The sequence below is a fragment of the Dendropsophus ebraccatus genome, chromosome 3 (assembly GCF_027789765.1).
Source record: "Dendropsophus ebraccatus isolate aDenEbr1 chromosome 3, aDenEbr1.pat, whole genome shotgun sequence".
In the NCBI taxonomy this organism is placed as follows: Eukaryota; Metazoa; Chordata; class Amphibia; order Anura; family Hylidae; genus Dendropsophus; species Dendropsophus ebraccatus.
In genome coordinates this window covers 57,202,938-57,228,029 of record NC_091456.1, presented here as the reverse complement: position 1 = coordinate 57,228,029, position 25,092 = coordinate 57,202,938, and the positions used below count along the sequence as shown (strand labels likewise).

Sequence of the window (25,092 nt, the reverse complement as noted above, 5' to 3'; positions counted from 1 at the left end):
ATCTCAAAACGATTTTTCATTACGATATATCATTCCGTCGAAACGCTGATCGTTATAAAAAAAATCGTTACTTCCAAATCGTTAATAGTGCGATTGGGCGAATTATCGCTCCGTGTAAAAGTACCATAAGGAGATAAATTTTCCATGCCTCTGTCTCTGTGCCTCTGTGCGTGTTTGCTGAGATCAGGCTGATGATGCAGACAGGGGGCAGGGCGTGATGTCACAGGAGGGTTGGCTGGATTCCCCAATCCCCTAATCCCCTGAGTGATTCACCATCTCTAACCAGCCAGAAACAGGTGTTGCACTGATTTCTCTAATTGTGCAGAAGTGTGCAGTGAAATTAGGGCTGTAATCACACATGTTGGAGTGTCATTGCAGTACTACAGCGTATTCACAAAAATTATGCTAAACTGCAAAGAGGATCAGAGCCCTATTGTGGGGCTCAACTTCAAAGATAACAGATGATTGATCATAATATGTGCGTGGAAATGAAAGGAAAAAAAATTCAAAAAGTTCTTTACTTTATTCCAATATCAGCATAAGGGTCAGTTCACACGTACAGACTTGCAGCGTAAATCTCTCTGCAAGTCTGTCAGGTCCTGGTAGTTCCCTGCAACTACATACTCGCTGCGGTCTGAACAACCGCTGTGTGTATATAATTCTGCCGGCCCCTTAACCCCTTCTGCTGCCGCCCGCTGTGTCTGTATACATTACCTCTCTTCGCTGCACGGGGTTCCGGTGTCCTGCTCTCCCGCCTAGCCAATCAGTGTGTTGCCCAGCCGCAGCCACTGATTGGCTGGGCGGGAGAGCAGTACGCCAGGATCCCGTGCAGCGAGGAGAGGTAATGTATACAGAGCGGGACCCGGGCGGCAGCAGAAGGGTTTAAGGGGGTGGCAGAATTACATACTCGCAGCGGTCGTTCAGACAGCTGCGAGTATGTAGTGACCGTAAACTGCCAGGACCTGACAGACTCGCATCGAGATTTACGCTGCAAGTCTGTACGTGTGGACAGACCCTTACAGATAGAGAATACAGCATGCTGTGTGGTGTTACAGGTAGAGAATACAGTGTGCTGTGTGGTGTTACAGGTAGAGAATACAGCGTGCTGTGTGGTGTTACAGGTAGAGAATACAACATGCTGTGTGGTGTTACAGGTAGAGAATACAACGTGCTGTGTGCTGTTACAGGTAGAGAATACAGCGTGCTGTGTGGTGTTACAGGTAGACAATACAGCGTGCTGTGTGGTGTTACAGGTAGAGAATACAGCGTGCTGTGTGGTGTTACAGGTAGAGAATACAGCGTGCTGTGTGGTGTTACAGGTAGAGAATACAGTGTGCTGTGTGGTGTTACAGGTAGACAATACAGCGTGCTGTGTGGTGTTACAGGTAGAGAATACAGCGTGCTGTGTGGTGTTACAGGTAGAGAATACAGCGTGCTGTGTGGTGTTACAGGTAGAGAATACAGTGTGCTGTGTGGTGTTACAGGTAGAGAATACAGTGTGCTGTGTGGTGTTACAGGTAGAGAATACAGCGTGCTGTGTGGTGTTACAGGTAGAGAATACAGTGTGCTGTGTGGTGTTACAGGTAGAGAATACAGTGTGCTGTGTGGGTGGGTGGGACCACAATGAAATCATTACTGCAAATAATTCAGTAACACAATGAAACTGCAATGTGTGAACACAGCCTAGATCTTCTGCAACAGCTTTGGGCGGGGAATGTGCAGGGTTGGGGACTGTGATGAACAGCTGAGGCAAAGCATTGCATTCTGGAACCTGTAGTACTGTGTACAACTGCTCAACCAGGAAGTGCAGAAACACAAAACAGAACAAAACCCCCCAAACAAATAGATTTTTGGTAGTTTCAAAACTGGAATAGACAGGTAAGTAATGCTTTACGCTTCTGCAGAAGTTTCATTTTTTTTAACCTCTACTTGGAGTTCCCCTTTAATGGACACAGATTGACCAGTGTTCTTGGGCTGCAATTGTGTTCAATCCTATAGGCTAATGTTATATTAAAGGCATTTTTTAGCTGAATGTTTTTGATGCAGCTCAGCCAAAGTGGAATTTTTTTTTTTTCCGCATGTTCTTAAAATGTTGGAATTTTTATTGGCTTTGCTGCTGCTGTAAACTGAAAGAATCATCGGCTGTATTCGGACGATAATAGTCTTGTGTAATATAAGACATCAATCAGCCGACATGAACGATGTCGGCTGATCGTTGTCAGTAAACATGTTAAAAGACAAACGACCAGGATAGCAGCAATCTGCTGCCATCTCCCCGTGTAATAGGAGTGGCAGCAGCAGACCGCTGCTATGCGCTATGGGCTGCCCGGACGATCTAGCGATCACCCAGGCAGCCCCACCGCAGCTCCCTGCGGCACTTCCCGCTTGCTGCCAACACGTGTAATAGGACCGGCAGCGAACGGGGAACAAGAAGCAAGCGAACGCTGACAGCGCTAATTTTCTCCTCTCCGTCGCCCCGTGTAATAGGGGTTTTAGAATCATAAGCTGTGTGTTCGGATACACTAGTAAGCAATGGGGCCTGTGATCACGCTCTGCAGGAGTGATTGACAGTGGCGGAGGGTTCTATGTCACACATTGCCTGGACATAGCAACCTCTCTGCCTGTCAATCACACCTGCAATGTCCAGGCAGTGTGCGACATAGAACCATCCTTGCCTGTCAACCACTCTGGCAGAGCGTGATCACAGACAGAGAGCCATTACAAGCTGTGGCTGTGTCTTCGCCTGGAGCTTATTTGAGGCTAGTTAGCGTACACAATGAAGTTATTTCTCAGATTTCTAGCAGTGAAATGGAAGCTGTTTTTTTGCCTATAACTGGCAGTCTGTGCAGTTGAATACACTTATTCCAAATGACAGGTTTCCTTTGTGCACATATCCGGTCTAGAGGCCGTTCTTAGGTTACCACGGCAGCTAGGGGCACCACCTATCCCTACACTGGCAGTGGGTTTACAGAGGGGAGGGGGCCTTTAGGCTGTGTTCACACATTCATTGTCATTGTGGTAATTGCCGTCCTTTATGGTGTGTTTACACGAAACGATAATTGGCCCAATCGTACGATTAATGATGTCGGAGTACCGTTTTTTTTTTCCCCCTAACTATCAGCGTTTAGACTGTACGATATATCGTACGGAAAAATCATTTTGCGATCGCGCGCCCGCAGCCTGGCCCCCCGCTCATCCGCAGCCCCCTGCACCGCCGCCGCTCTGATCGCCGCCGCTCCGATCGCCCGCCGCTCCGATCGCCACCCCCCCCCCGCTCCCCCCGCCGCCGCTCCGATCACCCCCGCCGGCCCGCGAGCATACATTACCTGCTCCGCGCAGCAGGTCTTCCAACAACCCCCGTCTCCGCTCTTCAGTGCACTGATTGGCTCATCAGTGCACTGAAGAGCGGAGCCGGGGGATGTCGGAAGACCTGCTGCGCGGAGCAGGTAATGTATGCTTGTAGAGCGGCGGGGGGGGGGTGGCGATCGAGCCGGTGCAGGGGGCTGCGGATGAGCGGGGGTCCGGGCTGCGAGCGGCGGGAATATCGCGCAACGGCTGTTTACACGGAACGATTGGCAAATTTTTTACGAACGACGATTTGATGACATGTTGAAGGATCAAAACGAACGACTTCTCGTTCGTCGTTTGATCATTTGCTGCGTTTACACGTACGATTATCGTTCGAATTCGATCATTATCGCGCAAATTCACATGATAATCGTTACGTGTAAACGCAGCATTATTGTGTTAACTCCGACCAGTGCAAATGTACCCTGAAGAACTAAATGGCAGGGATTATGATTTTATCGTGTTTTGCAGGGGTTCCAGCTCATCCAATTTACTTCGTTTCCGCTACTTTTTGTTACGTTCTTATTCATGCTTTTTTTTTTTTTTTCAACTTATTGAGAGACCCGTCTATTCACCACCCAAGAAGCCAAACGCATGTTCGGGCTATGATCTCGCTACGTACTGGTAAGTGCTAACAATTATCATAAACATTAATTCTGGCCGTTGTTTTACAAGAACGCCTGTTGTTAGCGTTTATCAGTACGTAGTGGGAACATATCCTAAGAATGCAACCAAGATACACAGGCTACAACCAGCTTTATGGCGCGGTGCAGGAAGTGGTTAGTCAGGACTTGCATAATTGGCAGTGAAAGGGTTAATACCAGTGGGGAGCAGACTATAGAAATTGCTCGAAAGCTAGCGTCTTATCAATTCCCTCGACTTTAATTATTGTCTTTAATTTCTGTTGCATCAACAGGTTACTAGCCGCACATGGCCTTGTGTGTTTTACCATTGTGACTCTGTTGCTGTCATGGAAGTGAGTCTTGGGCTTGTCTAATGAGAACCTGCCATGGAAACTGAGACATGACTCCTGCAGTACTGTGCATCATATAGCTGTAGAGGGGGTAGCATGGTGCCTTACCATTACAGCATAATGCTAGACACAGACACCGGCTATGTAAGCTGACCTTTCTAGTAATAACTTTCTAGTCTCGCTTCTTTTAGGAAACTGTCACTGCTGTAATATGTTTCAATGACAATTGCGTTTTTTTACCCTTCCCTCAGGTCAATAGGATAAAGAAAATGTTAGAGACACTATGGATAGGGCATGCCTAACTAGTTTTAAAACGAGACCTTCCCATTCCATTCCACTGGAGCCCAGCCTTCTATGCAAGCTATGCATGGGGGTGTAGAAATGCCTGAGTTGGTTTTTCAAAGACCTGTTCAGCTGACATAATGCCATTTTATTAGGCAAGAGCAAAGTGAAGAAAAGGGTTTTACATGTACATTGTTCTAGTGTCCTGACTGGTGAATGAGACAACAATAAGAAAAATGCAGTCTCTGTTGGTTCCGCAGTAATGACCTATTGGAGCTGCAGCTGCGGTTATAAATGGCCACGGCTGGAAGGCACTTGTGTAGGAGGTGTCCCCCCCCCCCCTTTTTAAAATCATAGCTATCTGTAATGTCATGGATATATATATATATATATATATATATATATATATATATATATATATATATATTTCTACTGTTCACACGGTGGAATTTATACGCGTACTGTTCTGTGGCAGATCCGCTTTCTGCCCAGAGAATTGACATGTCAATTCTTTGGCCAGATTCTGCTGGATAAGTTAATGGGGCTTTGAATTGCCGATTTCCGCCTGTATGCTGCAGAACATGCGTGGAATGTGTTGCAAGCATCTGTTGCAACATTATCTGTCTCTGGCTACTTGGGCCGACCCACTCCACTGATAGTCACTGACCCCCAACTAATCACTGACCTCCATCTAACCTGCTGATATTTTCCCTTTAAAACTAAGGAAACCTTTCTTATGCTGCGTTTACACGGAACGATTATCGTGTGAATTTGCACGATAATAATTGAATTCGAACAATAATTGTACGTGTAAACGCAGCGAACGTTCGCAAAAAAAACGCAGATCGTTCTGTGTAAACAGTTCACAGATTTTACCTATGTGCGAGATAGGCTTAAGCGATCGCAAAACGAATTTTCCGTACGATATATCGTTCCGTCTAAACGCTGATCATTATAAAACAAAAAATCGTTACTTCGAAATATTTAATAGTACAATCGGGCGAATTATCGTTCCGTGTAAACGTAGCACTAGAACTTGCAATTCAATCCAGGACTTGGCACTAAACAGCTTATGCATGTATCTGTTTTGTGGTGGAATAGTAGTGTTTTCTTAAGATTTTTATTTAATCTATAGTTTAATCATGATCATAAAAAAAAAAGTGTATATACAAGTTTGTTCTCTTATCTCTTAGAATTGGGTTTTTTCTTTCTCCATTTTGAGGAGTCTGAAGTCTGCTAGCAGAAACATGATTGAATGTAAAGCCTTGCTAAGAAGCAGCCCTGACTTCTACATCTGGATAAATATTAAGTTACTAGGTAACCTTACACTTTGCAGAAAGCACATATTCAGCGAGCGCTGAAAAAACTTTTCCTAGCTGAAATAAAGTGGTGCTTTCATAGCAGGCATCTCCTGGCTGGCGGCATGTTTTCAGAGCTGAATAATGGCAGACTTTCATGCAGCTGTTCTGGATGGGGGACACATCACTCACACACTTGTGTTTCTAGAAAAGTGTTTATGAGTTACTGATCGGAACGATATAGACATGACCTAATTATTTACAGCTAACAAATAACCTTCCCGCCGACCTGAACTTATTTTCATCCAGCCATTTACCAAGGTCTTGTTCACCTTTCAGCGTCTGGGCAGTAGTTTATGGTCATAGCTGCTAGTATTTACTACAATGTTTACTTAGTTTGTGCTCATAGACCGATTCACAATTCAGCATCATTGGTACAATGGATTGTCTGAGCTTTACTCATGCCAGATCTATTTCAAGCAGGGTAAATGCCAAATGGCACCCACAGTGTGGCAATATCACACACAGTTTGTTGTTTTTTTTTTAATTATAATATACAGGTCTTACCATGTGGTAGCTGACTATTTGGTGCCCTAGTTCTGCTGTTTGGTTTGTTGTAGTTGCAAACATAGTAGCCTACAGGCCTAGGCTATGTTCACACTACGTATATTTTCGTAAAAGTACGACCATTATTGCAATCGGCAACAACGGCCGTACTTTTAAAGAATAGATACGTTGCCCAGCCTTCTATGGGATCCCGGCCGTCCTCGCAAAGAACTGACATGTCAGTTTTCTGCGGCCATAGAAAACCCTGTCAGTGCACACAAGAAGCGAATGGCTGTGGCCGCAAGCCTCATAGTGTGCTGTGGGGAGTTCTGATGCAGGCGCGCACGGATGCGCCCACATCAGAAATCTGCGGCATGAAAGATCATCTGGCCGGTAATGTAGTACCGGCCAGGATGATCTTATCAGAGACCGGACGGTCTCTTACACCATGTGAACATGGCCTTATACTGTACCCTTTTGTTTGTCATAGGATGTGCCATATAGAAGCAAATCCTATACTAAAGGAAGCTTTTGGGATACCAGAAGTTTAATGGGACAATCACTATAAAGAAATTATATATTCATATTATCAATTCATTCATCACTTGTCTCGTAAAAAATTTGACCTATTGCGTTATAATGATCATCTGGAGTCAAATTGTTAAACATACAGTATTTGTAAATAACTTCTGATTAAAAAAAAAAACAAAACAACTAAAGCCTTCCAGTACTTATCATATGCTGTATGTCCTGCAGGAAGTGGTGTATTCTCTCCAGTCTGAAATTGTCTTTAGTGGGTTACATATACACATTTTAGCTTTTGTTCCTTTCCTTGTATGTGTTTTTTTTGCCCAATAAAGGAGGCTATAAAAGATTTAAGTTACTAGAAGAAAATGCCTAGAAAAAAAATCAGCATGCTTCTTATTAGTACTACTTACATTGACTGTTGTGCAGACAGAACATGTGACATATGTTTTGAGATATGTGACCTGTTGTGAACATATTCATCTTTAGTAGAACCACAAAATATTTAAAGGGTCTCTGACACTTTTGGATGCATAGAGAGGACTACATAGCTCAAGAATATAATGGAGAGGACTACTTGGACTCCTTCACTTGTGGCTTACAGCAAAGAAATGCAAGAACATAGAAAGATAAAAATTGCAGATATAGAATCAGCATTGTATAATCTACTGATAACTTAAATTTGGCAGGGGTTTTGGAGATGACTAAGTCCCTTTTAATTCACATACACAATATTAGGCACTGAATATTCAGGCAGATTTTATCTTTTTGCCAGTTTGAAGAATTTTCCACCATTAACGTTTATGACATGAACCAGTCACAAAAGAGATCAAGACTGGAAAATAGCCTGAACATGCGCTATCCTGTATACCTATAAGCAATATAGACAACAAACAAATGTATAACTTTGTCACTATCATAGGGCTGGGTGATAAATCAAATTTGCCTTCTTTATTTATTAATTTTTTTTTTAATTCACAATTGTGGTTTTGGCCTATGTCAGCTTAGCTAATATTGGCCATCGCTGCTGCTCTACTTGTGATTTGCAGTAGCAGTAACAGACGTGTATAGGTCTGGGGGAGAGCTGCTTCGACTCCATCTGCACGGCTGCAATTGTACCGGGATCATCAAAAGGGGCCAAAGCATCAAATGTGTTTTACAGTGAGAAGGGGGCTCCCGCATTTCTGTCATCAGCACCCAGCAATGTGATTTCAGAATACTTAGGCCCCGTTCCCACTGAGCAAAACCCGCGGAATGCCGTTAGCCTCCCGCTCATAATGGGAGTCTATGGGAGGTGCGCGCTCCTGCCCTGTCCGCGCTGAAGAATGAACATGTTCATTCTTCAGCTCGGACAGGGCAGGAGCGCGCGCCTCCCATAGACTCCCATTATGAGCGGGAGGCTAACGGTCCGCCGCGGAATTCCGCTATTTTTGATCAGTGGGAATGGGGCCAAGGGTCACCATGGCAGTTGAAGGCCTAACAAAGGCTCTTGGGTCTGTCAAATAGCTACTACAGTTGCTTGTCAGTGTAACGCCTACGGGAAGTAATGCTTTAAAATACTATGTATACCTAGACATTACATTAGTGATTACTTATTCCCTGCTTCTAGTCACTTAAAGGGACAAAAGAAAATACTCCCCCACCCACCCACCCAAAGAAAATAATAAATTATAGAGGCAAATCCTATACTAAGGGTGGGTATAAACTATTTGCTAGAAAACTGCTTTAATCTTCCAGAGTTATAAATGAAGTTCTTTGATATCCAGAAACCCTGAGTGCAGCAAGTATTAAAGGGGTAGTGCGGCGGTAAACAATTATTCACAGAATAACACACATTACAAAGTTATACAACTTTGTAATGTATGTTATGTCTGTGAATAGCCCCCTTCCCCGTGTCCCACCACCCCCACCCGTGTACCCGGAAGTGTGGTGCGCTATACATACCTGTCACGTGCCGACTCGTCTCTGATCTTCAGTCAGCGATGTCGTCTTCGGCCGAATCCCTCCGCCCGTCCTGAGTGCCGGCCGCCCTCTGCCGCGTCATCGGCTGCTCAGCCGCGATTGGCTGAGCCAAACTGTGCTCAGCCAATCGCGGCTGAGCATCTGATGACGCTGAAGAGGGCGGCCGGCACTCAGGACGCTCGGAGGGATTCGGCCCGGCCGTCCGAAGATGACATCGCTGACTGAAGATCGGAGACGAGTCGGCACGTGACGGGTATGTATAGCGCACCACACTTCCGGGTACACGGGTGGGGGTGGTGGGACACGGGGAAGGGGGCCATTCACAGACATAACATACATTACAAAGTTGTATAACTTTGTAATGTGTGTTATTCTGTGAATAATTGTTTACCGCCGCACTACCCCTTTAATATTATTAATTGTACTGTAGTGTTCCAAGGTTACAGCCGCACACATTATTCTATTCTGCGATTGGTGATTTATTATTTAATTGTGTAATTATTTATTTATTTATTTATTTATTTATTTTCATCTTTTAGGATGAATATGGTTCATATTGCCAAAAGTCTAATAATTGCAACTGACCTCAGATGACGCATTGGTATTCTGGAAAACCTTACACTTGACGGGAATTAATAGCTTTCTCTTCTGGTGGTTAAATCACTCAAATATTCCGAAATGCTAAGAAGAAGATTACGCCATTGTAAATTTAGCCGACTAGGCTTTTTGCTCTTCATCGCACTCACTGCAGCAACCCTCACGGTGGTAAAGAACCACAACAAAATGGCATATCTTACTAAAAGGAACTTAGAAATTGTAGGGGAGAACCCCAATAGCAATGTGAACTGTACAAAGATCCTCAGCGGGGACATTGAGGAAATCCAGAATGCCAAACTAGAGCTCCTCACTGTGAAATACAGGAAGGAGCACCGACGTCTGAATGACAATGACTACATCAATATGACCAAAGACTGTTACTCCTTCACCAAAGATCGCAAGTATTTTTTATATCCACTTAGTAAAGAAGAGCGAGACTTCCCCATAGCCTATTCAATAGTGGTTCATCATAAAATTGATATGCTGGAAAGACTTCTGCGTACTATATACATGCCTCAGAATTATTACTGCATCCACGTTGACAAGAAATCTTCAGAATCCTTTGTGGCAGCAGTAAAAGGCATTGCCTCCTGTTTTGAAAATGTCTTTATAGCCTCTGGGTCGGAGAATGTAGTGTATGCATCATGGAGGCGCGTGCAAGCCGACCTCAACTGCATGAAAGATCTTCACCGTGCAGATGCCCAATGGAAATACTTAATAAACCTCTGTGGCATGGATTTTCCAATAAAAACCAACCGAGAAATGGTACAGATGTTAAAAGCATTGAAAGGGGAAAACAGTCTAGAAACAGAAAGGATGCCCCCACACAAGGAAGTGCGGTGGAGGAAGCACTATGAGATAAATGAGAACGCTATTCAGAAAACGGACGTCGACAAGGCGCCACCACCCTTCGATATCGCAGTGTTTTCTGGCAGTGCCTATTTTGTTTTCAGTAGAGCGTTTGTTAGGCACGTCTTAGAAAATGACAAAATCAGGACGTTTCTAGAGTGGTCTAAGGACACTTATAGCCCAGATGAATTCTTATGGGCCACTCTACAAAGATATCCTGAAATGCCAGGATCTGTTCCTGCCAATAGTAAATACGATGTTTCCGACATGAATTCCATAGCCAGGTTTGTAAAGTGGGAGTACCTGGAAGGGGATGTTGCTAAAGGAGCACCTTATCCACCGTGTAGTGGGACTCATGTGCGTTCCGTTTGCGTGTTTGGTGCAGGTGACTTACGTTATATGTTGGGAAAGCATCACTTGTTCGCTAATAAATTTGACATGGACATAGACCCCATAGCTATTCAGTGCCTAGAAGAACATCTGAGGCATAAGGCACTCTACCCGCAAGTACATGACTGATCAGTGTACGGCCATAATGCTGAGATGCTTTAAATATACAAATGGCGTCACTGACTGACATTGCACAGTATTTGTATGTGACAGAAATGTGTTCTGTATACGGCAAGGCTGTTACAGAAATCCTACAGTGTAACGTTACACACGAGCTGGAGAGCTAGTTAAATTTCCAATGTATTTTAACTCCGTAGGAGTTTTTGTGCAATAAACTCTCAGCTCTATTATCACTCCTGAGTCAACATGAAAGTGCCTTCTTAATAATACCCAACGTCTGCGAGTCTGGGTTGGGACCGCTGCCAGGTGGCATTGTCATGCATATCTTTTTTTATTAGTCTGACCAACCATTTCCTGTTTTTTTTTTTGTTGTTTTTTTTTTCCTTCTCTACTCAATAGCAATGCTAAAAATCCTGTTAAAGTACTTCAGATCAATGTAAAAAGGGGATCATACCTTGGACCTGCTTAATAGCAGGTGCACCAGTACTCTTCTTTTCAGTATAGTACAACCCCTGAAGCTGTTACCATAGGTCAGGAATTCCACGCAGCTACTTCAAACAGACTGTAAGAAGGCAGGAGCGTAGCAACAAGCAGTCACTCGCTCTACCGGGATGTGTTGTATGATGCTATTTAATCTGTTTCAAGGAAACCACAGTTCATTTCTGTTGAGAGAAGTGAAATATGTGACATTTATTAGACTTTTGTGAGAAGAACGTCTATTTAAACTGTAAATGACCATTTGTTTAACTTATTTTGATACTAAAATGATTTTAATAAGCGGCCTTTTCTCCAGCAAAGGTTCATGTTATAGAGTAACATGAAGAATTTTTTCTTCAGGGCATTTTGTACGAAGTGCCTCACCATTGTTGTATGAATTATAGCCTTTATTTTTCTACATGATAAAATCTGACAGCGTTATTTTTCAAGTGCCTCAAGTGGTAGTACATTGTAAAGACTGTATACAGTTTATATGGATCTGGGTAATAAAGCAATGAACTGCTGTGTAAATTGATATTTGTGTCCCTGCTTTTTCGTTACAGTACTATGTATGTAGTTAACATCGCAAGTAGTCTACACTTTAGTGCTTCTATAAGTATTGTATAAGTATTTCAGCCGCTCATTGGTCCCTATAACGAAAACTATCCATGCAAAAACAGCATTTCCAGTGGCATTGTCACCCTTTTTAGCCTGTTTCTTATCCTCCCTACAGCTTTGGTCGCCTCACTTTTTTTCTGGGGGTTGTCACCAGTGTAATTCCCTAGTTACCAAAGGTCACTTCTACAGTCTCCCTCCACCAACCTGTTTAGAAAAACTAGTCCCTCGCAGATGCAGAGATCTTACTAATACCTAAACATTTACTCCTATTCTATTTATGCTTCATAACTTTCCTTTACATACTTTTTTTTAAGTCCTTGTTCACACATTAAGTCCATGTCACCGAACGGCCGCTGTCTGTGTACTGCAGTATCGGCAAGATGAACTTCATTTCTTTTGAACTGGAATGTGGGCACATTCCTGTGTGCCCACGTTTCAATTGACCATAGCAGACAATGTAAAGTGTATTTTACATTGTCCGCACAGTCAATTTCATGTGGCCACTATTCTGTGGATAGCAGGACAAAATTGACATGTCAGGTTTTTTTTGTGCGGCCGCATGATTCCATAGAAATCAATGATTATTGATATTTCAATAAATAGCGGCCAGTGTTGCAATCCTATTACATTTCTATTGAGTGTGAACAAGGTGAAAAGAGAAAAAAAGTAGTAAACATTCATTCTGTGTCTTTTTTTTTTTTTTTTTTTATTATTAATGGTGGAAAAGCTAGCTAATCTAAAACCACTGAAGAGCTCTGTACTAATTATTACTAAGAAGTCCTAGCAGCTCAGGAAAATAAGCAACCTGTCTTTTGGAAAGAAATGGCTTAAAGTGTCACTGTCGTTTCAAAAAAAGTTTGACATTTCCAATCGTGAGAAGAAGGCGGGAGAAGACCGCGCTAAGAATTGTCCTCTCCCGGCTTTGTGTCATGTGACTAGTCAGGCTCCTAATGTAAGTCTATGGAGACACACGCTTTCACTGACCGAGCGGGGAGCGGTCTGCACTGCAGTGTGGTCCTCTCCCAGTTTGTTCTTGCGGTTGGTACGGGTCTGAACTCTCATAGCCGGATCGATCAAAACTTTTGACGTGTAAAAATTTTTTTGAAACAACAGTGATAGTTTAAACTGTAAACATCATATATCAGCTTGGGAAATCTTTTGCTTTCTAGCTTGTGTCATCATGTTATGTGACATGATGCGGGTTGCTAACTATATAATTTTTATATTATATAAATTATATATTCTATATTAAAATAAAGTTACTGCTTTGTAATATAACGTTGTTCTCCATGTGACTAGCATCTTTTAAATACTTTGTAAATAGTTTTTCTGGTACAATGTCTAACCATTCAGCCTCAGTAAAATGTTAAAAGGTAGCAAAGCTTTAGAACAAGTGAAGCATGTAATGCAGTGCAGAGCAGTGGGCTCATTGTGGAAACCAGATACTTACATTAGACTGAGAAAGCAATTGAATGCAAACAAAACACTCCAAGCTTGGAGAAGGAGGCTAGTCTAATTCCAAATGCCTGTTAAAGTTGGGAGGTTTATTTATTGGCACCGCTTAGTAGAGGAGAGCTGGCTCTTGTTCTCTATGACTGCTTAAAGGAGAAACAACAACATCCTCGGAGAAGAAAACCGAAAAGTAAATGTCCTGTGATATATAATAAACTCTAGCGTACCAAAACAAGAGTCTTTGCAAAATATTATATTTGTTTAGGCTCTTCACATGTCTGTAACATACCATAAAGCCTAACCCTTCCTCCTCACAGCACTTAGTGTATATTTTTTATGTGATCCATTTTACCTCGGAGGTTGTCATACTGTTGGTAAATACACGTTTCCTAATAGCATTAATGTAATCTTTGTACTGACAGAGACTGACATGGCGTAACAGCTCTCTTAAGGTTGTTTCCAGACATAGTGTTAAATGACACATATTTCCTGCATGTCACATTGTCTTATGATTCCCCAGAAAACCCTCAGCTGTACAGTACAACTTCTTTGTTCCACTTCCTTGATTTTGTCATTGCATTTTTAGTTGTATTTTTTTTATGTATACTGCCACGCTAAACATTAAAGGGGTAAATCTTTTTCTTTTAAATCGACTGGTTTCAGAAAGTTTTATATAGATTTGTAATTTACTTTTATTTAAAAATATCAAGTCTTCCCATACTTATCAGCTGCTGTATGTCCTGCAGGGAATGGTGTTTTCTTTTCAGTCTGACAGTGCTCTCTGCTGCCACCTCTGTCTAAAGCAGGAACTGTCCAGAGCAGGAGAGGTTTTCTATGGGGATTTGCTGCTGCTTTGGACAGTTCCTGTCTCGGACACCTAATAAGTACTGGAAGACTTGAGATTTTTAAATACAGTGGTGCCTTGGATAATGAGCATAATTTGTTGCAGGACCGCGCTTGTAATCCAAATCCACTCTTAAACCAAAGCAAATTTTCCGATAAGAAATTATAGAAATGCAGACAATTGGTTACACACCCCAAAAATAATGATTTATTATTCTGAATAACATATAATATCACATTCTGCTTTTTCTGAATGTTTGATTTGTTTTACAAGTTACTGTACAGTAATGGAGAGGATGGGAAACACAAGGGCTGATAGAGACTGCAGGGAGCATGAAGGAATGAGCAGGGCAGATGTGGGCACAGTATAGCAGCACTCTCTGTCCGGGGAGAGAGGGGTTACAGCTATGGAGAGATTACCTCCACAGTCCTGTCCCCTGATGTAAGTCCCAGCCTAAGGTGGATCTGCTATGATTTGGAAGGTGAGGGAGACTTCCTGGGTCAGAGTACAGTGCTGTAGACCCCGCTATGCAGACCATGCCCCTCCCCCACTCCCCCTCCCACCCAGTACAGGGAGCCCTTAAACCAAGTCACAATTTTGAAAAACGTGAGCTTTTAAACCAAAGTGCTCTTAAATCAAGTTACTCTTAAACCAAGGTACCACTGTAAAAGTAATTACAAACCTATATAACTTTCTGAAACCAGTTGATTTGAAAGAAAAAGATTTTTGCCAGAGTACCCCTTTAACATTCAGGTATGGTGTTAATAAAGGGAATCAGCAAGCTATGTGACTTTAAACTGCTCCTATGTTCTGTTATTGAGCCAGGAACACTGAGAATTAAAGTGTCACTGTCGTAAAAAACCTTTTGACATGTTACAGAGAAATCTCAGAAGTTTTCATAGGTCCTGGTCTAAGTGTTCAGACTTGTACCAATCGTGAAAACGAGCAGGGAGAGGACCACCATGCAGTGCAGTCCGCTTCCCGCTCTGTGTCAGCGTTATCTGACAGATTTTTTTTAAGCCAAAGCCAGGAATTGATTTGAAAAGAGGAGAAATCTCAGTCTTTCCTTTATGACCTGTTCTCTGTTTATAGTCCGTTCCTGGCTTTGGCTCAAAAAAATTCTGTCAGATAATCTGTTGGTGTTATAGGGCCCTTACTTTATGAGCCTGACTTATCACATGAAATAAAGACGGGAGTGGATTCCGACTCATTCTCACGATTGCCATATCCATGTTTTGCAGGACTCCTTTGGGTTGCATCCAACTTTGTCAGCCACCGGTATTCAAATGACGAGCGAACAGACTTGAGCATGCTTGAGTCGCACTCATCTCTAGGTGTGTCAGTTTTCCTAGAGTTCTGAAAGACATAACAGAGCTGAGGATGAATTACTATAATGTCCCATTCTATACAATGTTCCATTATCTGCCATATTAACAGTGCCAGACCCTAAAAACCGCCATAGTCCTATAACCCAAATAATGATACTCTCTAGCCACAGATTTCCTCTTTCATTCAATTGACGGCCAATGTGCAAGTGCAATGTGCGGAGTGAGCATGCTCAGCGCAGTTCACTACAAGCCAGTCTTCTCCATTATGGTTGTGCTTAAAGGACAACTCCCGCGGGACCCCAAAAAAAAAAAAAAAACACAGACACACACAGACACCATACTCACCATCTCTCCGGTGACGATCGCCACTCGATTCGCCCGCCGTCCGCCTCTCCGTCGCTGCCTTCCGCCATCCAGCGATGTCTCCAACTTCCGGGTCCAGGGGATGGAAAAGGCTGCCAGTGCGCTTGCGCACCGGCAGCCTTTTCATTGGCTGGAGCGCATCACATGGCTTCCAGCAAGCTCAGCCAATCAGGGCTGAGCAAGCTGGAAGCCATGTGATGCGCTCCAGCCAATGAAAAGGCTGCTGGTGCGCATGTGCACCAGCAGCCTTTTCATCCCCATTCACTTTGCATGAAGACGCCGAGGAGGAAGAAGACCCGGACCGCCCCTCGGCTCTGACGTCGTCGTCACCAGATGCCGCCCCGGAGAAGAGGACCGTGACGATCGTAATAGGTAATGTATACATTCCTTAACTTCCGGGGTGGGGGGTCGGGGGTCCGAAAGTGGGGGAAGGGGGCCAGGCCGGGTATTTAACCACATTACAAAGTTATATAACTTTGTAATGTGTGTTAAATGAGCAAAAAAAATTTTTTGTGGGCGTTGTCCTTTAATGCATATCTTGTATTTTCTGAGTGGTGAGTGAAATCCCCACCCCATTGTAGATCTTGCACATTCGGATTGCATCTACCTATTATGATCTATTAGCAATTCTATTATTGATAGTGTGCACTATGAATTTGTACTGTAGTATTTACTATATACTCTGCATCAATTATGCATAACTCTAATAAAGCCGGAAAAGGTTAAAAAAAGGATTAAAGTCATTGCTAAAGATGAGGGAATTTATAGTAGTAGGCCGGGTTCACATGTTGCTCTGTGTGAACAGGGCCCAATACTTGCTCATCTCATCCAAGGTTTTAAGGCAGTGTGAAGCCAGCCTGACTCTTTGCACTAGGGAATAAAAGTTATAGAAGCCCAGGCAGATATGCGTCTCCTTACACTAACACTGTTAGCAGTTTGGAACATGAATTGCAACTGACAGGTTCCATTCATGTTAACAGTGGCTGATCCTATCATGAAATACCATTGCCCAGTGGACTTCTAAGCATAGAAAAAGCAGGGATTTTAACCAATGAGTTATACAGAGTGTTTTTCCACAAATGTTTGGCCCTTCCTGCTCCGTAACATGATGCTTATAGATTAGATGTCATTTTCCTGGTGTCAGATTCCCTTTAAGGCTGGTGTCACATACAGCACTCTTGGAAAATAGCACCTGACGTTTTTGATGCAGTTTTCTGAGCCAAAGCCAGAACTGGATCTAGGAAGTATACTTCCTTCATTTATTTATTTATATATATATATATAATATATATATATATAACATTGCTTTTGAATCCAAAACATAAGCTGCAGTGGGTCTTACACATAGGAGAAGTATATAATCGCAAGAAAAAGAAAGTATAAGATTTTATAGATGAGAACATCATATTTTAAAAAAAAATACATTCCTTTAAAAGGTCTTAAAATTTAGGTTAACAACTATAGCTGAACACGAAGCAGATTCCACCATTTTATTTTTTAAAGTAGTGAGGCCAAGATGGATAAGCCATGTGTGAAAAACGAAGCACACCTCATGAATCAATAGTCCGTAGAATCGCCTTTAGCCGCTACGACTTTGTGTAGTTATTTTCTGTATGACTGTCTGTCTCACATTGTTCTGGACAAATTGTGGCCAACTCTTCTGTATAAGGTTGTTTAAAGTCTCACTGTCGTTACAAAAAACTTTTGACATGTCATAGTTTTTTTTCCCCTGATTCAGCTTACAAATTATTTTTTGTTTTCAATTTTGCAGCATATTATATGGAAAAATTATGGCTGTCATTGCAAAGTACAGTTGGTGCCGCAAACAATAAGAGCTCATATGGGTCTGCAGGTGTGAAAGTTAAGTGTGAAAACGAAAATTGGCCTGGTCCTTAAAGGGTTAAAGACACCCTTGATTTTATCATAACACATACTGCAAAACAGAAATAAATAAATATTTCTGGGCAGGAAACAGGAAAAAAACAGCAGAGATTTTTTTTTCTGCATTATTTAATTTGCAATAAAAACTGATATAACCTTGTCATTTTTCATCTATGAAGAACTATACTGGTATATATTTTGCGCTGCAATCTGTAGTTTTTATCAATACCAGATTAAAAGGGTAGTGCGGCGGTAAACAATTATTCACAGAATAACACACATTACAAAGTTATACAACTTTGTAATGTATGTTATGTCTGTGAATGGCCCCCTTCCCCGTGTCCCACCACCCCCACCCGTGTACCCGGAAGTGTGGTGCGCTATACATACCTGTCACGTGCCGACTCGTCTCCGATCTTCAGTCAGCGATGTCGTCTTCGGCCGAATCCCTCCGTCCGTCCTGAGTGCTGGCCGCCCTCTGTCATCAGCTGCTCAGCTGCGATTGGCTTAGTCAAACTGTGCTCAGCCAATCGCGGCTGAGCATCTGATGACGCTGAAGAGGGCGGCCGGCACTCAGGACGCTCGGAGGGATTCGGCCCGGCCGTCCGAAGACGACATCGCTGACTGAAGATCGGAGACGAGTCGGCACGTGACGGGTATGTATAGCGCACCACACTTCCGGGTACACGGGTGGGGGTGGTGGGACACGGGAAAGGGGGCCGTTCACAGACATAACATACATTACAAAGTTGTATAACTTTGTAATGTGTGTTATTCTGTAAATAATTGTTTACCGCCGCACTACCCCTTTAAGGTAGATATATGATATGACCAAAAATCTGCAATTCTGGCCTTCGGTATTATTTTTTATTTATCTTGATCACTGTACTAAATCAATAAAGTTTTATTTTAATAATTCTGACAATTCTGCCCATTGAGATACAAAAAGGTTTTGGTGTTTTTTTTTTGTTTACATCATTTATTTGAAACATGGGAAAGGGAGGTGATTTGAATCTTTTATTAAGGATTTTTTTATTTTATTTTTATTTTAAAACCTTTTTTCCCCTCACACTTTTTAAGTCCCTCTAGGGAATAATAATAAGCAATCATTGGATTGTTTATAATGACCAGTACTATGTATCTGCATAGCATTGATCAGTTAAGAGGAGGAGGAGGAAGGGCATGGACCAAATGGCATGGATCTTCATATTCAGGGCAGGGATCCCTCACCAGGATTTTTCACCAGGAGGCCTCCATGAACTTTAATCCACCCCTGGAGGCATAAAATGCAGTACGATACTATAAACAGGTCAGTTGGTTTATTTTGGAAAAGATTTATCATATTCCCACCAACAAAACAATCAAACAACCAACGTAAAACTAGTCACAAGTATCGTGATTGTAAGAGACTATAAGTAAGCAGTCTGAGAGTATGCACCATGATTCTCTCCCTATAGCTGAGTGACAGGAGGCTGTGTAACCATCAGTAACAGATTGGAATTTGTGCCCTTTTGTGCAGAACAGTCTATGCAGTTTAATCTGACAGGAAGTTCTGGTGAATGAGATAGTGAATCCCTTGACCATACGAAAAGTCAAGACTATATATCACATGTATGGCATAGCATTGACCAGTGTATGTAATAAAATAAATGAATGTAATAGTCCCCTGGGGGGACGTAATAAATGTAAAATAATTTTTTTTGTTAAGTTAAAAAAAATCTACATAGCCCCTCCCTTTCTTATTTTATATATAAAGCATATAAAAATAAAAAACATATTTTTAATATAATTATATATCAGAAAAAAATAATAAAGAGCACCATCTACACGAATATGGTGCCAATGAAAACTAGAGATTGTGGCGCAGGAAAAAAAAACCCAAACAGCCCTATAAGTTGAAACCTAAAAGGGGTAAAAATTAAAACGCAAAAACTAAATTGCCGTGGTCCTTAAAGCGACTCTGTACCCACAATCTGACCCCCCCCCCCCCAACCACTTGTACCTTCAGATAGCTGCTTTTAATCCAAGATCTGTCCTGTGGTCCGTTCGGCAGGTAATGTAGTTATTGTTCTACAAAAAATACTTTTAAACTTGAAGCCCATGCCACACTGGAGTATCTGTGCCCTAACTTTGCACCACCCCTCCGTCCCTCCTCCCTAACCTCTTTATCATTAGGAATGCTCCAGGCAGATTGCCTTCTATTCCCCACCTGTGTCAGCCCGGCACATGGGCTGGATTGTTAAGGACCTGTGCAATGTTCAGCATGGAGAAAATGTGTCAGTGGCATTCCTAATGATGAAGAGGGTGGGGAGGAGGGATGGAGGGGTGGTGCAAAGTTAGGGCACAGATACTCCCGTTTGGCACGGGCTTTAAGTTTAAAAGTATTTTTTTAGGACAATAACTGCATCACCTGCCGAAGGGACCACAGGACAGATCTTGGATTAAAAGCAGCTATCCGAAGGTACAAGTGGTTTGGGGCGTCAGATTGTGGGTACAGAGTCGCTTTAAGGTTCTTTGTTTGTTTTGACAGGACAAAGCAATGCACCCTGCTCTAGTTTTTTGTCCTGTTTTTGTTTTGTTTTGTTTGACAATGGAAGTAAATCTGTACAATATCCAATTGTACAGACAACCTGTTACATCCATATGACTGGTTTTCTTTTCAGTATGCAGTGAGAAAAGTATGACTCAACAGTGTGACAAAAACATGGTGTGAACCTAGCCGAAGGAAAGAAGTATGATTTATCCACTGATCTAGTTGGGTGAGGGAGCCTATTTTGGTGCAGTGGTCTGTGGTTTTCTGTAGCCCTTTTAATTATGTGTTACTATGAGGAGGAGTAATTACAGAGAGGTCTGGAGAAGAAGGAATCTTGGCTTATTTTTAGCTTCAGCTAATCACAATAATATAAGAAATGGTAGATCTGTGGACTGTAATAAAATCCTGTGTATGCTTTCAGTAATGAAAAATGTTATATGCAAAGGTTAATATTAAGAGTCTGTTCACTCCGATGACATGGTACCCTTCCATTAGGTTTCTATTACCCCTGATAAACAGAATAACATATTTCACATCGTTATATAAAGTATAAAAAATATGTAAAGGGATGGAAGGAAATAAGGTAGTGGAAACATGCAGGGCCGCTTCTGCCATGAGGCGGAATAAGAATTCTACCTAAGGTGGCAGATGTTTTGTAACCTGAGGGGGTCGCAACTCATTATGTTAATGTCAGTCTGACATAACTAAAATGGCAGAGCCCGTACAGCGTTCTTGCTGCCTTGCTGTCATCTCTCCCTGTGAGGCTTGTCCCTGCCGCCTGTTTCCAGCTGTTGCGTTCTATCATAGGTGCGTTCAGGACCATTGTGCATCACGCTCTCACCGCACAAAAAAATCCTGAACCCAATCAAATAAAGCAGCAGGGACGGCGTGACAGGGAAAGAGGAGAGCATGTAAGGAGGTGACCATGTTGGGAACAAATATACCTCTTGGGCGCAGTCCTGGCTACTAGAGGGCAACTAAACTAACTAGGCAGAGTAAATTCTAGACCAGGAATGCCAAACTCAAATAAACCGTGGGCCAAAATTTAAAAATTGGACAAAGCTGCGGGCCAACTTTTGATAATTATTGAAGTGCGAATGCCGCGGTGCTGGCACTGTCAGAGTAGCGTGCAGTGTTCCTGGCACTGTCAGTGGTGTGCATCTCCTAGAACTATGCACTATGGTAAATTACATGACATGATACATTGCTATCAAAAAACAAAAGGTGCAACAGCAACCAACAGGTGTAAGGGCTTACCGTATATACTCCTCCCAGCTTACACACGGTAAACACCTACTAGGAGTAGGTGTTTACCGTGTGTACGCTGGGAGGAGTATATACGGTAAGCCCTTACACCTGTTGGTTGCTGTTGCACCCTTTGTTTTTTTACTGTACTTTAGCCACAAGCAGCGTGCAACCTGCAGTGTGAACAGAGTCATAGATGCGCTGGAGTAGGGTCCATGTCTCAAGGTTGCCTTAACGTTGGCGACATGGTACACTCTGTTTGATCAAATAGTTTGCTAAGATCCTCACTTTTCTAAAAAAAAAAATAATAATAATAATTTTAATTTTTAATATCTACAGAATAGGTGTTTACCGTGTGTACGGTGGGAGGAGTATATACGGTAAGCCCTTACACCTGTTGGTTGCTGTTGCACCTTTTGTTTTTTGACTGTACTTAAGCCACAAGCAGCGTGCAACCTGCAGTGTGAACAGAGTCATAGATGTGCTGCCAAAATTTCCCTTTTTTTTTATGATACATTGCTATGACATGATTAAACCCCAACCCCAGCCCTTCCAATAGTGCCCAAATTGTAGCCAGCCCTTCCCAATAGTCTCATATAGTAGCCAGCCCTCCCTCTATATTCTCATATAGTAGCCGGCGCTTCCCAATAGTCTCATATAGTAGCCAGCCCTCCCCAATAGTCTTATATAGTAACCAGCCCTCCCCCATAGTCTCTTATATAGTAGCCAGCCCTCCCCAGTAGTCTCATATAGTAGCCAGCCCATCCCATAGTCTCTTACATAGTAGCCAGCCCTCCCTAAAGTCTCATATAGTAGCCAGCCCTCCCCATAGTCTTTTATTTAGTAGCCAGGCCTCCACCATAGTCTCTTATATTGTAGCCAGCCCTCCCCAATTGTCTCTTATATTGTAGCCAGCGCTCCCCAATTGTCTCATATAGTAGCCAGCCCTCCCCCATAGCCTCTTATATAGTAGCCAGCCCTCCCCATAGTCTCTTATATAGTAGCCAGCCCTCCCCATAGTCTCATATATAGTAGCCAGCCCTCCCCCATAGTCTCTTAAATAGTAGCCATGCCAAGCCAGATGTAATTAAAACTCTGAATTGCCTGGCGGGCCAAAAATAATGGCACCACGGGCCAGATTTGGCCCGCGGGACAGAGTTTGACATGACTGTTGTAGACTTAATATTGGTAATTCTACTGGGGGAACTATACCTACATGCTGCAGCTCTACCTATTGAAGGCAGCTATATTGGGGACAACCCCTACCGACCAGGAGACAGCTATAGCTACTAAGGGCAACTATACCTACTGGTCAATAGCTCTGCCTACTTTATGTTCCACACTGGGGTACAACTCTTTACCCACTAAGGGACACTTATCTACTTTACTGGGTTTTGTATGGTAATGATATGTACTCACTAAGTGGCTGATGGTGTGGTGGTATTATTTGACCTCTATTTATATTGGTTTCTGTACAGCAGGTTTTGTTGGTGATATTTGTTCCTTGTATGATGGTACTATTTAGTACTTATATGTTTCTTCTATAGAGGGTCCGGTGCTGTTTTGCACTGCATCTTTTATACACACTTACTTTTACTCATGATTTCCAAATTTGTGAGGGGTGGGGCACAATTTCAGTTTTTGCCTCAGGCAGCAGAAAGGCTAGAATCGGCCCTGGCTACATGCTACAACCATTCTAAGGATTTCTACTTCTTAAGGGTAGCTTAACACACACACCGTATCGCAGCGGATTTAAGCCAATCACTTATAAATACAGGTCCTCGAATCATTATCTTCAGTAAGGTGGTGTACAATATTCTTAGTTGTATCTGCTTGCTTGTTATATCTGTTTCTGATAAAGCTGGCTTATACTGAATTCCATTTGGGGTTATTATTACACTTTCTCGTGAATGGCAGATCTCATTTGTTAGTCCGTTATATGTTCCCTTCTGACTTACTGTTGAATAACTGAACAGATTTGTCATTAAGGAAAAGCAAGATGGCAACCCATGGGGCTAGCTAATGGCCGTTTCCTAGAAGCATGTATACATAGGTGCTGGAGGCAAGTGTAAATGGGCAAGGAGTGCTATTATTGTATATAATTTTTGTATTGGTCATTTTTTTTGGTACATTTTGTTTAGAGCTCAAAAGTGCAGTGAGATAGTGTATGCGCAAATGTGAAAAAACTGTCTAACACCATATGGATTCTTGTTTATATTGAACTGTTTAATTGGGACGTGTAGTGCAATAAGATGATGCTTACTAAAGTTAAGTGTTCTCTATATAAAAACGCATACAGACTTGATTGGTATGAACTGTTCACATAATGCTTTTTTTTTTAATTGATTAAAAGTTTTAACAAAGTATAATTATTTTTAGTGGACTGTAATCACTCTGACATTATACCTGCCTGCAATTAGGTTTATTTTTGTTTTACAGAGAGAACTGTGCCATGTGTATTCTATTTGGTGTACTTGATAGCATACTGTAATATATTCTGGCATATAATGGCTATACAATAGATTTATGGTGACATGTGGCTGAGACAATGCGCATAATTAGACTTTTAGCCCCCTCAAGACAGGCGAAACTTCAGGCCAGAAGTGGGCTGAGCCTGTTTGACACTCATCCACTGCCGGCCACATATGCACACCCTGTTGGTGCACAGCTGGAATGGCAAAGCTACTGCTTAAAATGCCTGCCATGTGTGTGCATTTTACCTGTTTTCACACTACTGCAGTACTAGGAACCGCAGCGGATTTCGCTGCAAACCTGCAGCGGATCGGGTACATGTGAAGGCACCCTTAAACACAATGCTCCAGAGAGTGTGCAAGCAGCAGCATGACATAGTGGAGTTTCAGACCTACAACTCAGCCAGTGGTACCTTTTCCCTACATTTCTCTTTAATTTATTAAGAGAAAAGGATAAACTTAACATAAAAAAAGAAAGACAAAAACCTATTATAACTTAAATTCACCAATTCTACGTCAAGATGCAGTGTTGTCACAAATTCGGGACGATGGTTACAGATGTGTATCCAGACATGGCCATTCACTGGGAGATATATAATCCCCCTGTATGATCAAAGATGTGGAAACACTCAAATCCAATGGCCTAACGGATAACTACAAGTGCGGCCAACCTAGGTGCAGCATGTGCAAGTATGCCGTTAAAACACAACGATATACTGAGAGCAAAAAAAAAAACTTATAAAATAACAGATTTTATCAATTGTAACAGCCAATACATAGTGTATGTTGTGGAGTGCATAGAGTGCCAGTTGTTATACCTAGGCTGCACAATAAGGAGATTAAAAACCCACATTAGAGAACATCTAATGAATGCAAAAAAAGGGGCTGTACCAAAACATCAGGAGGAGCAAAACACTTCTCCGAAGTACACGGTGGTGACGTAACAAGTTTCCTTTTCTATGGGATTAGGAAAATACCAAGACCCACAAG

The 25,092-nt window shown here is 42.3% G+C and overlaps 1 protein-coding gene across 2 annotated transcripts in view; it reads left to right on the top strand.

Moving 5' to 3' along the window:
• Nucleotides 1-11,902, top strand: part of GCNT1 (glucosaminyl (N-acetyl) transferase 1) — a 35,798-nt gene extending 23,896 nt beyond the window's left edge. For both annotated transcript variants that reach the window (XM_069964254.1, XM_069964253.1), the window contains exon 2: nt 9,474-11,902. In XM_069964254.1, the coding sequence (XP_069820355.1) occupies nt 9,613-10,899 (1,287 nt within the window). In that variant the 5' untranslated portion in view covers nt 9,474-9,612 and the 3' untranslated portion in view covers nt 10,900-11,902. The remainder of the gene's footprint in view (nt 1-9,473) is intronic.
• The last annotated feature ends 13,190 nt before the right edge of the window (nt 11,903-25,092 follow it).